We start from the raw sequence: 15,644 nt of genomic DNA, 5'->3' as shown, positions 1-15,644 counted from the left end.
CATGGATGAACAAAGGTAAGACTCAAAAACACTGGCTTCGTTTTTATCCTGGCATGTGAGTTGAAGTGTCCTGTGTGTTTCTGTCAGTGAGGTGTGTAGCAAGTTAGAGGATTTGCAGTTGCTTTTAAATCAGAAGCCTTCTATTTGTATGCTGCTGCTCATAGCTGGAATTTAACAATCAGTCCAGTGTTATGTAGGAAGTTGGTTCCTGAGCGTCCATCTGCATCTCACTAACCCAAACTGTGCATAGGACAGGGCTAAATGAAAGCATTTTGAAGAAAGCCAGGACTACTTTTAGGAGAGTAGTGGTATTTGTATTGTGTGACCTTAACCCATGGAATGCAGCTTTGTGAAATGCAGACAATAATACTTTTGCTCATAGTCATATGCACTGCTCATAGTCTAACAGCCTGAATAGCAGCATCTCCCAAATGATAGTCACTCGTTAGCTCTCAGGGGACGCTGGACCCCCTCTGATGGTGCCCTCGGCTCCTCTGTTGCTAGCTGCAGGAACAGCCTGGAGACCTATTTGGAAAAAAGAAGAGCCAAGAAATCCAGGTCTGCGAGAGGAAGAGGAGGAAAAAGGACAGGGTCGCCTCAGAGAGACGGCTGGGTGGAAGCAGAGGGATCCTGGGAGTTGGATATGTACCTCTCGAAGAAAAGGGAATACTGGACTCCTTCAAAGCAGGAGGCAATTTAGAGGCGGGAACACATTTATGAGAAAGTGTCACATAGCAGGATGTTCTGCAGAGAAGGGGAAGAGGGAAAGAACTGAGGAGCAGAAAAATATCTGCCTTTCACATATGAACGTCCTGTCCCCTTACTAAAGCAGGGAGTCCAAATAAACTTTGTTTGACCTAGGTTACAGGGAGTACCTGGAAGTGGCCCTGGTTCAGACTCATGCAGAAAGATGTGGTAGCTGACATTCTTGCTACACCCATCGTACATTGTGAGCAAAGGAAAATATAAGAGAAAACCCAGAATATGGCGATTGGGTTAAGGATTACTACAGATTGTCAGTAGTAATAAAGAACAACTTTTAGAAGACGGGACATCATTTTAAAAGATAGCAATCATGCTAGGAAAGGATATGGCGAGTTTTTAAAATTTCCCGAATAAATGCTTTTATGTTTCTCTAGGATACAATGGAGTCGTTTCTAAATAGAGAATTTGGGGTATAATCTCTTTGAGAAAGGAGTCCCACTAAAACTAAATTTTATCCCAAAATCTAAGAAGAGGAGAGATTTCTACCTTGCTTTAGAGCTAGCCAATAAAGTCACATAGTGATTGCAGCTTTTCATAGGTTTTGGTTTGCTGTTCAGATATGTTTAATGGCATCAAATTTTGACATGTGTCTTGCTGGTCTTTAGAATTTCATTTTGAGCAGTGTATTTAATAGAAAATGGCACAGTATGTTCCCAAAAGTGTCCCAAAGATTGTATCTGTTAGTGTCAGTTCTGCAAAGATGTATTAGTTAACTGTACTGCACAGGAGTGAGGAACACTTCTTGTTAATTTAGGGAGGGAGAAAGCTTGATGACACATGCAAATGACACATCATATATTTTAAGTTCCGTGTATGTCGCCTACACTAACTGCATTTGTCCTTTCAACATCTTTCTCAGTTTGAGCACCACCATATCTGAATTTTATGTGACTGTGATATTAATACACCTGTTAAAGAGAAAATGAATTACATAATAACATCTTTTAAAAATCAGGTACCCTTTGGGGAAAATAAAAGTGTATGTATATGTGGAGCCCTCATGATCTCTGCCTTGAAATTGCTGTCTTCCCCTTCTTTACCTGGCAGCTGTCACTGTGCTTAGGAAGGAGCTGGGCCAACCAGTTCACTGCAGAAGTATAAAGTGCTTGGGGTTATGGGAGACGCTAATTCTCAAAGTATTAGAAGCTGTGTTTGCACATTAATAAACAGTCCCAGTTTTGTGCAGATATATTTAGCAGTACTGAGCCAGAACTAGAGAGCTACAACAGTGCCTACATGAAGAAGATGAAACGGTGTGAGGAAAAGGCAGTGCTTGGAAGTCAGGTAGACGTAAGTTTCTCTTCCATGAAAGTGGGACTGAAGTGCCAGGGACATTGGCTGTGAAGCTCCCGTTTGACAAGTTACGGATACCCTCAAAGAACAGAAGCTGGGCCAAGTGTGAAAGAGCAGCAGGAGAATCTGCCCCATCTCTATGTGCCAACTTTTAAGGTTGTATATGTAGTAATGCTTGCTGTGGTTCCAGTAGTGCTTTGCTGTGGTTCTCTCCAGTCTTTCCCAGGCAGGTGCTGTGAAGAGGATAATTTCAGCCATGTACACTGAGTCATAGGGGTAGGGGAATACAATGCTGCAATACGTTGTCTGAGGAAGAGATTCACCAGCAAAACTGCTGCTTCTGGTGGAGAGCAGGAACCGTATATACAATATGAGGCTTAGCCCAGTTTTAAGTTGGAGTACATGAGAAAGTCCTTCTATAATTTTATTCGTGGCAGAAAGTATTCCTCTTTTTAGACGTTTCTACTGGCTCTGAAGACAGCTCTCTCTTCTGAGCTAGAAGAATAATAATTTCATACCAGACACAGATCTACTTCATAATGATAGGTTCAGAAGTGAGCCTTTTATCTCAGATCCAATAGCTTCAACTATTTCTCCACCTCCAGAACCTCCTGGTCCTCTAGTTGTTATTGTTGCAGAAGAGCATGGGAGGCTTCCAATGATCTAGCCCTATTTCTGACTCCAGGTTGGTAGACAGCAGCATTGGCACAAATTGTTTTGCAAAGACTGTGCTAGCAGCCAGCCATACTCTCTTCTTCCCTCTGGCTCCTTTACTCTTCAGTAACTTTTTAGCCTCAGTGTGCTTTATAGCCTCCAATTTGTTGCCACTGACAATTCCTGCTGATGCCAGGAGCTGCCTTGCACAGCTTTGTGCTTCCTGCCTGGCACTAGGCAAAGCAAAGCAGAGATCTTTAGCCCTACAGCAGTCAGACCCTGTTCATTGTTATTTCTCTCTGAAAAGCTCAGAGAGTGTCTCCGTGCCTGTGTATTTGCAGTGAGGACGATACAGCTCTGTCTCCAGCTGGCTCTTGCTGTTGCCTGCTAAAGTTTAGGTGGAAAGAGGAACAGTGCTGGCTCACTATGCAGTTGTTGCCAAGGGCGCAGAGCAGGTTTCTCACTTCACTCCCTGGGAAGCCAGAGTTGATTTGTACCCTGAGATGTTTTGGATGCTGGGATCAGTCTAGCAATGGGTGTCTTCTCCCCAGAGAGCAGTGATGTTCACAGCAACGATGGCTGTGAACGCAGTGCTAGAACATCCTAGCGATGGAAACGAGAGCAGAGCAAAGGACACACTCTGAAGTTGGTAGTGGCGTCTCCCTTCGTGTCCTGCAGCAATGAGATACATGGATTAATTTTAAGTGCATTGGTAACATATGGGTCTAAAATTATTTCATGCTATTTAGAACAAGTCCTTTGAGCTAAAGCTGTTGTAAATTCTAATTAGTCTATGCTAATCTCCATAATAAGGAGCTATTTCTAATGCAGATTTAACTGATGAGGTCTGACAGCATTTTCCACACTTATTTATACACTGGCAGCAAGCTGGTATCGTGCTAGTGTCAGAGTGTTTGCTCATGTTACGAAAACTCTGTATTTTCTGTGCTCTACAGGGAGTTTGTATTTGCTGCAGGCTTGTGCCTGTTCTAGGATTGCCAACTTATGCCTGTTTGCTTGTATTTATTTACACAGAAAATAGGGAAAACTCCTTCAGCCGTTCCCGAAGCTCCAGCGTGTCCAGCATTGACAGGGACTCAAAGGAGGCAATTACGGCTTTGTACTTCATGGAGTCCTTTGCCCGAAAGAATGACTCCGCTGTCTCCCCCTGTCTCTGGGTTGGAACGGGCCTCGGTATGGTCTTAATCCTCTCCCTTAATCTGCCTGCTAGTGACGATTTGCGGCAGTCAGAGCCGGTCATGGTGTCGCCAAGTGGTAAGAGTGCAGCTCTTTTGCTGTTTATTATCTGTCTTGGTACAACAGGGGGAATAACTGCATGATTTTGTATGGCCTTTTGGGCAGAAATTTCTCAATACATGTATCAAGCAATGGTCACTCACTACATAGAGGGCACACAGATAGAGAAAGATGCTCATGAGACACCCGCCACTTCATGAGCTGAGTCACTTTGGTTGTGTTATTTCCGAAGATTACCTTGTGTCATGGGCAAAGTTACATGTTTCCTGTGAGGAAAGGGAAATTAGCAGAGTTCCTTCATATTGTGAAATTACAGTCCTGTGTACAGCTCTGATGCAGTCCTATCTGGGATGCTGTGAACAGTTTGGCTGTCTTACTATCAGAAAGCTGCAGAGAAGCAGAAGGGAGTTCAGGAAAGGAAACAAAAATGTTGGCAGGTCAATGTACCAGGAGAGATCCTTGGCTGAGTGAGTGACAGATGGTGCAGCAGAGAGAATGGAGGGCTGAGAGAGGTCAGGTCTGAGGAGAGGCAGTATGTGCTTAGTATGTTTTAAAGTAAGATAATGACAAAAATCAGAGGATGCACAGGAATGGAGGTTTCCCACCCCCAGTTTGTTTAGAAAAACAATGCTGGAAGGTCACCAGACTAAGGAGAGCAATTTTACTGCTGGGGAATAAATACCCTACTAGTATAATGTAGAGGTAAACAACAGCCTATCTTTATGGTATTCAATAGCTTGTATTATATAGATTATTTGATATAGGCTTCCTGAGACCTTTTCAGTACTGGCAGCCTGTTTGTTCACTTTCTTGTGTGGTCAGGAAGAACTGAGCAAGGAAGACTTGTCACCTTGGCTAGATTAACCTGTTTGCTCTAATTACAAAAGCTGAATGTCAGCTATGCTGCACGCGTTCACAGTACTGACAACCAGCTTAATTGTGGTGCCAGTACCAGTGAGAGGAAATTATATTTTGCAGGCACAGTTCTGACACTGAAAGGAGCCGTGCTGACCTTCGCGTGCTTGGACTGCATGGGGACGTTGACACATCCACCGTATGAAGTATGGAGGGACCCACACAGTGCTGACGACGGTGAAAAAACAAGAAAAAGGAAACTTGTCATGCATTCCCCTTCTTCCTCGCAGGATATGGGTGATCATCAATTTGCAGTCATTTGTTCAGAAAAACAAGCCAAAGTCTTCTCATTGCCTTCCCAAACATGTCTTTATGTCCACAACATCACCGAAACGTCCTTTTTATTGCGAGCAGATGTGGTCACCCTCTGTAACAGCGTCTGTCTGGCGTGCTTTTGTGCCAATGGGCACATCATGACACTGAGGTACTTATCTAACTAATCTTGTAGCAAAACTAAGCAAAGAGGTGGCACAGTGCTGTCACGTTCCACTGGCGTTTGCTCCGGAGTGTCTGATGCTCTGCATTAACTCCCTGGCGGGTGCATTTAATGCCCTGCCTTGCCTGCTGCCATACCTGTTCCTTGGCCTGTCTCCACATGGGGAGTTAAAACAGCCGCACAGCAAAGCAAACTCCTTTATATTTCATAGTAATACCCTACCCGTGACAATTGATGGCTCTTGATTTTTAACTATCATAAAAGAAAACCCTGATAATTTTGCTCGGTTATGGTAAATCAGGTATAGAGGAGTATAGAAAAAGTCGGGCATAGAAAGGGTACTGTTTATCCAGTGTGAAGTAGCAAGTCCCACTCTTGCCATTTCGGAAGATTTTTCCGCTCGGAGCACCTGGTTTCCCTTCCTTGTCACCTCCACCATTGAGCCGACTGTGCAATAGCCCCGTGGTCGTGCCCTCGCCTTGCCGCAGCCCTTTTCCCCAGCCAGGCCATTTAAATTTTGGAAAGTGCTGTCCAAAACGGTGAACCAGGAGAAGCTGGAGGACAGCAAAGGCGATGCTGGAGCCTTTGTCCGTGGGGTGCAAGCAGGGCCCTGCCGTGCCATTTCTTGCAGCTGCCCATGCGATAACTGGGGGCAGGCTGGGCCTGCAAACTGCCCAGCCACGTGACACAAGCCGTACTGTGTCACACGCCCGTCCCAAATCCAGACAGTAGCAGAAGCCTAAGGGTCATTGCGGCAAGGCAGCTGAAACTTCTCCCTGCAGGGAAACAAAGTATGACGGGAAGGCAGTGTGTTTATGGCAGATTTTTTCAGCTTAGAGCTGCACTTTAACTATTCAGTTATGAAAAGCGTAAACTTAAACGTTGGTTTAAAGCGCAGCCATAGAGCAGGTGTACCCTGTGTGGCACTGGTGACTAACCTAGGTATCTGCTTCTCTTCAGCTTGCCCAGCCTTCGCCCACTGCTGGACATCAACTATTTGCCTGTAACAGACATGAGGATAGCGCGGACCTTTTGTTTCACTAATGAAGGGCAAGCTTTGTATCTCAGCTCTCCCACAGAGATCCAGCGCCTGACGTACAGCCAGGAGATGTGTGACAATCTGCAGGTAGGGCTCAAACCCGTACTTTGGCACCTTTGTGCTTGTGTGGGAGCACCCGTGGCCCGACTCGTCAGATGTAAATTGCCACATGCTTACTGCTAGTTTCTTAGTATTCGAAGTGAAGGCTGTGCTGCGGGAGCGGGACAGACGTGTTCCTCTCCACTTGCCCTGGCTGAATGATGCCAAAGCAGCAGAGAGAGGTCAGCAGCTCTGTCGCTTGTTTGGACTTTTTCATGACACTGTCACCTTGCTCCTGTGCCCTAACGGCTGGCCCCGAGCCTGCAGCCTGCCCGCACATAATTGCAATCTCTGCTGGCTCCATACAGAGGCAGATTTGTGCCCAAATGGGACTCTTCACAGCCTGCTTCTCTCACAGTCCTACTGTACGGAAGACCAGCTGTTAAAAATGACTGAAGGGAAAAAAGGAGAAGCTACAAATGAATAGCAGCTACAGCAGTTGGTACCAGCACGCGTCCAACCACACAGCAGCTGCCTCAGTGAAAATATGAATTCCTGCCCATATTTTTATCATTTTTTATTTTAACTCTAAAAATACCTTAATACCTGCAGTTTTCAGTAGGTGGGAGCATGAGACAAACCAGTGTGGTTAGTATCAAAAAAAATGCTCTGTTTTAATATCTTTTTTAATTATTTACCATTGTTTTTACTCCAATAATTGGTAGTCCCCTTCTTCCACATGAGGAAAGCATCTCCCATTGTACATTAAAATACAGTAGCTATAGAAATGGTCTAATTAAAATAATTTATTTTGAGCAAAAGGTCTTTACAATGTTAGATTTGGGTTGGGTTTTGGGGTTGGTTTTTTTTTTTTTTTTACAATGAAAATGCAAATTAAAATGTAATTTACTGAAGAGGAGGAATTGTGAGAGGTTACAGGGAGAAACATGAGAAATAAAAAGGAAAAAAAGAGGGTGAATAAGTTCTAGGTTATATAATTAGCAGTGAACTAGGATAGAAGTATAAAAGAAATGGTCCTGCCAGCACTCATTATGCCCTAGGGAATAACATGTGCTGAGCTGCTCAGCTCGTGTCACAGCACTGTCTGTCTCAAGTCTGAAAAAGCACTGTGAGGAGTGAGCGTTGCACACAAGCTTTTGCGCATCAGAGAAGAGATTATTTTGCAAGGAACCAATTTTAAAATGATCAGAAGGTTTGATCAGTGCATCTTAGAATATGGACCTGTAGTGAGAGCTCTTACAAGCTAGATTTTTTTCCTTAACCTTAATAGCATCATACGACAACCAATCAAAGGGAAACACAGCCCTCGCTTCTCTGTACTGCTGGACTGTGGCTGTTTATATCTCGGCTTTGATGCAAAGACGACAGTAAAAGGCTTGCACAGTCATTATATGTGTACAAAAAGCAGATGACCCAGTATCACCTGCTACCCAGGAAACCAAAGCCAGGCTGTGTGAGAGCCTCCACTTAGGCTCGAAGGGCGGCAGTAGTTTTTCTCCTCAGTGCAGGTGACTGGGCAGAGGAGCAGTAAGTGTGAGTCACAGCGCTGTCCTAGCACGCAGCCTCCCAGAAGCCGAGTGCTTTGTGCAGCATAACAGCTGTATCTGCTGTTGAGGCTTGGATGAGCAAACACAGAGCTGAGCAACAGGGCAGCAACTGTTCTCAGTGCACACAGCCTCACTGGTTTCAAAGACTGATGGAACTGCACGCCTTCTTTATCAGTTTTATTCTGGAGAGCCCACTTTTCCTAGTACTGCTGCAGATAAATCTGAGCCTGAGATTTGTTTGGGTTGGCTGCTCCAAGATCTAGCACCATGACAGTGCCTTCAGCAGATGTGCTTATGTGGCATTACTGATGGCACTGTCAACGTGCACAGTAACTGGGGGGGGGGGAGTGTCAGGTTGTATGGAAGGTGATGGGATTTTGTTTGGAAAAAAAAAAACCAAACCCACAAAAACCAACCAAACAACCACCAAACTCTCTGAACAGCTAGCAAGCACTGAACTCAGGCACGCTATAAAGAGAAAACAGAGAGTGACTGCCCTGCTTGCCTGGATAATCACTGAAGCAAAACACATAATTCACAACAAATTTTTTATTCAATTAGAGTGTTGTCTTTGCTGTTTCTAAGCAAAATGTGATCTTATCACTGGTATTTTCACTCGGTATTGCTTATAAATTTTTTTCTCTGTGGTAATGAACATAAGACTGGGCAGTAACAAAGCAAGTCCCTTTGAAAGCATGCGTGAATCTAGTTAGCCCAAGTATTTGCCTGTCATGAAACACAAATGTTAAGTACTCAATACTGTTCACACAACAGACTCTTTTAAAACTAGTTGATTAGATCCAATGCATGTGGCTCGTTAATGCAAACAAAGAAAACACCTAGAACAGCTTTCACCTCACTAATTTTTCACATGGACTTTTGTCTGGCTTTGCTAGGACATGCTTGGGGATTTGTTTACTCCTGTGGAAACACCAGAAGCCCAAAACAGAGGCTTTCTCAAAGGACTTTTTGGAGGAAGTGGACAAGCTTTTGACAGAGAGGAGCTTTGTAAGTAATTTATTGGGATTTTTCGTGTTGGGTTTTTTGGGTTGGGTGGTTTTTGTTTTTTTTTTTTTTTTTTTCTCAGAAATTAATTCATGGGATCCCCTGCCCTTGTCATCTAGGAATGGAGTGGTACACAAGCTTTAGATCATTGACGAAAAAATAAAGATGACGTTGTGAAGAAAGGGGAGGGTCCTCAGTTGCCTTCCCATGATTGCCTTCCCACGATTCCTTCACCTTGGCAGATTCTTTTGAGTGACTGGGGGGGGGGGGGGGAGAAGGGAGAAGGCGCATGACTGCACTGTAGATGTGCCAGTGCACAGAGCAAAGTCTTCCACGTGTGCCATCTGCACATCAAATGGCATCACCGCTGCGAGGCTGCAGCTGGAGGATGAGAAGCACTGACAGAGCCACGGCCAGGAACTCATTCCTGTCCGTTTGTCCATTTCTCCTTTGCAGTTGGCGAGGCCACGGCAGGAAAAGCCTCTCGCAGTCTTGCCCAGCACATCCCTGGATCAGGTGGAATTGAAGGCGTGAGAGGAGCTGCAGGAGGCGTCATTGGGGACTTGACTCGTGCACGCATTGCCCTTGATGAGAGAGGACAGAAACTGGGAGAGCTGGACGAAAGGACTGCGAGCATGATGGCCAGCGCAGAGGCATTTTCCAAACATGCACATGAGGTAGGGGCCCTGGCACCACACACCCAGAACTAGGAACTGCCAACCCTCCAACTGAGCCTTTGCTTCCCTTTGGGAAAGTCAAGTACGGTTCTCTCCATTCACCACGTCGTGTTGTTTTAGGTGTACTCTTGTTAACTGACACACCATTTTTCCTGCTCCCAGACAATGAGAATGCCGAAAATAAACTTCCATTGCACGCCCCTTCCTTTCATGTTTTCATAAATGAGCATCCATTGTTAGCCTCTGAATTTAGAACATGGCACTTCTCATCTCTTGCCTTTCTCGCTAATGCATTATGACTTTTTTTTTAAGCCACTTAGTGCAGCACGTCTATGCAGTAGGACGGAAAACAGGTAGGTGGATGTGTATATAGGAACCTTTACAGGTCTTATTGGGAAGAAGAGGAGAACATTTCTAGTACAGGACTGTGGTACAGTAATATAGAATAGGGCTTGCCTGGAATAGACAGCTTCAGTGCTTAGAGCTGGAAATGGAAAGTTCTTCCATCCCACGCTGTTAAGGCTGGGAATCAACTAAAGTGATTTTCCTTGAAGATAAAGCAACATTAAAGAATACTTCCTAAAATGCATGTGTTTTGTTTAACATGCATCACGTCTCTGGACAAGACCTTTACATTTTTTTTGGCTTTTGTAAGTGTGAGGCAAAAATACACAGAAAGAACATGCCCTGAAATGCAGAAAGTTTATATATTCAGGGCATATCTACTATGCTCCATAGATAAGCTTCTTTCTATAGGATTAAAAAGCAAGTTCCTGGTTATTCCCATACCTCTGTACTTTTTGCAGAAAAAGGTAGTTAAAGCTCCTCAGGAAAAATCTTTTCATGAACAGCAGGTAACTTTTTTTTTTTTTTTAAATGTAACAATTACAAAATTAAATACAAGGTCTCAGGGGACTGAAGACCTGATGACATTTAGTAAAGTACTGCATTGCTCTTCCTTTTTTACTTACAAAGTTGGTGACAGTTAATGGGCCTAGGTCATGTGTGATGATACCTCATATGCAGAGCAGCGGTTTATATCTGTTTGTTTCCCTTTTCTGTAGGTGATGCTGAAATACAAGGACAAAAAGTGGTACCAGTTTTAGACTTTCAAAGAAGCTGCTTGTGGCTTTATTAAGAACACTGTTCAGGGAAGCACCATTCATTCCCAAATCTACCAGTCACTGGCCAGAGACGCTTTTTTTTCTCCTAGAAGATGTTTTCCTGTTACTATTATTGGATTCATCACAGTGGGAGGCAAGGAGAAATTTTACAAACCGTGAGATGGAAGCTAGAATCACGTGGGTCTTACTCCAACAGCTGGCTCGTGCGGTAGCCAATTTTTTTCCAAAAGGAACTCAACCATCACTGTGGCATGTAGTTTTTCAGAAGCTGTAGGTATGAACTGTGGAGAGTGCATCTGGTTAAAAATATTCTGTACAAACTCGAATGTTAATGCACTTATAGAACTTTGCATGACTAATTGACATCTTAAAAAAAAAAAAAAGAGAAAAAGAAAGCATGTTGTGACCGAAGAAAAATGGGATTTATTTCCATTCTGAGCAAAAAAAAAAATACTTAAATTGCAAAAATCTTTATTTTTTAAAAGCGACATTACAAAAAGCCAGTACATTTCAAGCATGTTTGCTACCGCTCTCAACATAAAAATGAGTTGAGGTGCATTTTCTTACCTCCTATTTATTTCCCTTGAAAAACCTTGCTTGAAATCAGTGCTGTTTAACTCCTACCAGAAGAATAAATAACTTCAAAACCCTATGCCCCAAATTTACAGATTTTTCAAGTAGCTAGACAGGCACTACCTGAAATGTCAGTAAAACATGAGCATAGATGGTTTATTTGCAATTCAGAGCACATGGCATGTCATCCTTATCTGTACTTTCTAAAATGTGCTCTAGATTCATCACAGTTGTCCTTGAAGGGGGCTGTGGCATTTTTCATCCCCGTGGTGTCTGTATCACTTGGTTGCCTTATTTCTCAGTAGCAGGAATAGAAAACCAGCTTAGCAAATCACTTCTTCAAGTTAGGAAAGGCAAGATGGGAAACCGCAGGGCTACAAGTTGGACAGTCCTGTCAAGTTCTGCTCACAGAAGCTGCTTAGCAGCTTGCAGAGCAGTGATTCTTCTTAACTGGTCGGTTGAAATTATGCTAAGGAAACTGCACAGTAGCCCCTCTAAAGCTGGGGGAGAGAGATCACAGCATCAAGACTAAACAATGGGCCAGGGGAGGAGCATGAAAAACAATTGTCAACATACGGCACTGAATTGGCACATATATAAAATGACACCCTGGGTCCGTGGCAATTGATTTTCTGCTCACACTGCTAAAAGTAGTTTGCTTCTGCTTCAGAGCGGCTTGTTTGGTTTCTACGGTAAACTCTGCAGAAAACTCTCCAACCTGCAGCTACAGAAGAGAACAGTAAATAGAACCCATTACCTGTCAACGTGAATAGATTCCTAGTCCGTGAGTGTGCTGCGGTAACGGTAGCCTACAAGAGCCTCACTGCCACACGGGTCAACTGTTAAGTTAGAAATTTTTCCAAGACTGGCTTGGAAACAAGGCACTGAAGGCTTGTGCCTGGGCATAGTTTCAAATTAGAAAAGAAAAGTGAGGAAAAGGTGGAAAAGCAGCATTTAGAAGTTTTCTATACGCGAAGAGTGACGTCCTCTGTCCCTTCAAGGAGTCCTGATGGACACTGACGCAGCAGGCAGCGTCCCCCTCCTAACTAGATCTTAACTTCACGGGCATTTATATCATCCCAGTGTTCAGATGATCTCTCTCAAAGATGCCTTTCCCATATCCTTCATTTTCTTACAATAAAATGGAGCCCAGGAAATTGTACAGTCCAGAAGTCTGGCTTCACCGTCATCCCAGCTGTACAAGTTAAAGGGTTGGAACAGATTTGAGGTGTTAAATTCTCATTGTAACACAACAGGGATTTTGTGCTTTACAGGATTTTTACATTTCTCTGTGGGCAAAATCAAAACGACGCCCTGATGGGTCTAGCTCAGCTGGGAATGAGACACAAGTTCCTCTCCATCACAGGAGAAACTGCACTATAATGGTGAGAACTGTAGAAGGTTTCTGGGAGAAAGGTCAAAGCCCAAGCAATGCCTAGTTTTGTGCTGAGAGTTAAGGAATTGGAGCTGTCTGTGACCTGAGTGGATGTCTGTCTGTGTGTCTGAGGAAACAGCAAAATCACCACTCTGATGGCCACTTGCGTGTGTGAGGAAGCATCACTGTAACCAGGCATCTAGAATGAGAAATAAATGAGAACAACATTATAGCAATCCTATCCTCTGTTTAAACGTATAGTCACTCTGCCTGTGCTCTGGCCTATACTCCAAAACCACTAGTCTCTGGGCAACAAAATCATTTAGGGCAGCAGATCATGCAAACCCTCCAATCAACTTTCTAGCCCTTGTTCTTCCTGCCTTCTCTGCTTTTACAGAGAAGCTAAGCAGTCTTCATTAATACCAAGCCGAGGCCGCCCCACCAGCGTTTGTTCTGTACCCAGCTCTACGCTTGGTTCTGCAACTGAGCCGGTGCAGGTGGAAAGGCCGTTACCACTTCCAGTGGGGCACTTGTACACCCACAGGCTACGGGGCTGGTTTCCACTAGGAACTGGTGTAATGCAGCCAGCCTTTAAGAATGCAGCCTGGGTGAGCAGTAGCGCGTGGTGCTCGGGCAGCAGTTGGTTCACTTTGGTGACAAGGAAGCTACCAGTTCTGCCTAAGTTTTCTGCGGTGGCTCACGTGGGTGGCCAATACTGCAAAGATTGCCCTTACCTTGATTTCGGTGGAAGTGTCTTCAGGCTGGGGCTGGAGTGGCCTGCTCGCTCCTTTGAGAATCAAATATAAAAGTTTAACAGCAACTTTTAACTGCTAATCACTATAGCACACCCAGAGAGAAAAGTGTCTTCAGCAAGTCTTTCACACAATGCCTGACTGACTTTGGCTGCCAACAGCCTCTAGCTTAACACCAGGGGGGGAAAAAAAACCTGCCCGTAGATTTCCATTTGCATTTTTATGCAGCAGAGAAATGAGAATCTAGCATCCCTCAAACTTACAATTTTTAATACTTAAACTTCTAAGCAACTTTTCTCTAGTACTCCCCATCAGGTCACAGCTGTATCTTGCTTTCCACTCTTACATATAAGTTACTATTTCTGTTAAGCTCACCACTTGTGACTATAATTATCAATTTTCTTGTAGTCTGTAGAGATCTAAAAAGTTGTATATGTTTGTATATAGAACATTCTATATATATAAATATATATATGTAATGTATATGTTGTATAAGTTTGTTAGTGCACACTGTTAAATGCTTTCTATCAAGATTTACCATGTATGTGGAAAAAAACCTTCACTTAAAAACTTCAATGAGGGAGGAAAAACCCTTGCCTGGTTGATTTATTGTGAAATGAGGGGGAGTGTGGGATTTTTGAAAGGCCTGACCTGAACCCTACGAAAGGTTGTTAGCAAAAGGAATAAAGATGCAGCATTCTGAGCAATGAGCACAGCATCTGACCTGACTGGCTGTAAGAAAATTGAGGGCACTAGCTGTCGCTGGATGTTGAAATCCTGTGCTTTCACCTTTCCCGCTAAGACAGCACCATCTCAAGCAAAATCCTAAACTTAAGAGGTATCTTCAACATCGCAATCCTCAGTTACAATAGACCAGACTGGCTGGAAATATTTGTTCAATTTAAAGTCCTTTTTGTTCATTCAGATACCCTGTTCCCTCACATTCATCTTTACAGGAGCTCTCTATCGCAACACATCCAAAACCAGACACACAGAACTTCCAACAGCACACACCTCCCCCTCGGGGTTTGACCAGATGTGTTTGATCTTATGCCTAGAGCTGTAGATAGACAGAATATGCAGAGAAAATACATCAAATTAGATTATTTATATGTTTTCAGAGTTGGCAAGTCTTCAATGAAGTACAAGCTATTTTATTTAAAAAAAAATAAAATAAAATCCACTCCTAGAGTTTTAACTTAAGCTTCAAATCTTGAATTAAAAGACAAGATAAAGGAAAATTTGATAATCAGATTTTGTTTTGTATAATTACCTGGTTTCTAAATTATTTTTTTTACAGTTCTACAGTTCAACTATTTACAGTAATTAGACATTCCCTATATTACCAGAATATAGCTTCTTACACAAACATTTAACAGAAACATTCTATTTACTACACATATTGTATAAAATTATCACATACAGAAATTCTCTAAAACAGTTTACATGTTCCTTTTACAGAATCCCTTCCACGCCACAATGTGTGCATTGTGATGAAGACATGCATACAAAACCATTTTTTTCAGTGTACAATTTAAGAAGTGAAGAAAACATTGCAGCTTACATAAGAGCTGTGTTCAGCCTCAGGACTCCTCCATTTATAAACTGCGTGTATTGTAACAGAGGCAAAAAGCCAGATTTCATTTAATTACGCCCCTTAAATACACCCCACCCCACCCCCATCATTTTCAATAACCTAAAGGTGAATTCAAGCACAGCATGTTTCAGTCTCAAATGGGTTTTTGCCTTGGTATGGTCTCAGTAAGAACACACTCTCTCTCATTAAGGAACTACGTGTGGCCATTTGTAGTCAACTCGTCATCTTAGCTGTATAAGCAATAGTCACGTAAATGAGTGTTTCCATTCATGTGTTTTGTTTTGTGATTAAATCAACAAATCAAACGTTGTACTTTTTTAAATAGCAACCAATATTCAGAAATGTGGACAGAATATGTGTGGGGTTCGTTAATGAGTCATTACCTGTATCTCAGAATGAAGGCTAATCTGGGGTGAACCACACACTCCTGCGCTAACCACATCCTGTCTCCACAGGTATCCTAAATCAGCGTCACAAAAGGAAAACTAAGGCATCTTTAACTGAGGCTGTTTCGAGTCCCCAGTAACAACCCCCCAAAAAAAAAAGAGGGAAAGAAAATAAAGAATTGATATTGA

The 15,644-nt window shown here is 43.2% G+C and overlaps 1 protein-coding gene across 6 annotated transcripts in view; it reads left to right on the top strand.

Annotated features, from left to right (window-relative positions):
- STXBP5L (syntaxin binding protein 5L) overlaps positions 1-15,644 on the top strand; it is a 212,417-nt gene extending 196,773 nt beyond the window's left edge. For all 6 annotated transcript variants that reach the window (XM_076348424.1, XM_076348414.1, XM_076348405.1 and 3 more), the window contains 6 exons: positions 3,748-3,987; positions 4,948-5,308; positions 6,281-6,446; positions 8,863-8,974; positions 9,428-9,648; positions 10,713-15,644. In XM_076348424.1, the coding sequence (XP_076204539.1) occupies positions 3,748-3,987; positions 4,948-5,308; positions 6,281-6,446; positions 8,863-8,974; positions 9,428-9,648; positions 10,713-10,754 (1,142 nt within the window). In that variant the 3' untranslated portion in view covers positions 10,755-15,644. The remainder of the gene's footprint in view (positions 1-3,747; positions 3,988-4,947; positions 5,309-6,280; positions 6,447-8,862; positions 8,975-9,427; positions 9,649-10,712) is intronic.

The sequence above is a fragment of the Aptenodytes patagonicus genome, chromosome 1 (genome assembly GCF_965638725.1).
Source record: "Aptenodytes patagonicus chromosome 1, bAptPat1.pri.cur, whole genome shotgun sequence".
Lineage (NCBI taxonomy): Eukaryota > Metazoa > Chordata > Aves > Sphenisciformes > Spheniscidae > Aptenodytes > Aptenodytes patagonicus.
The sequence above is the reverse complement of the archived record's forward strand: the minus strand, read 5'-3'. Positions and strand labels throughout refer to the sequence as shown.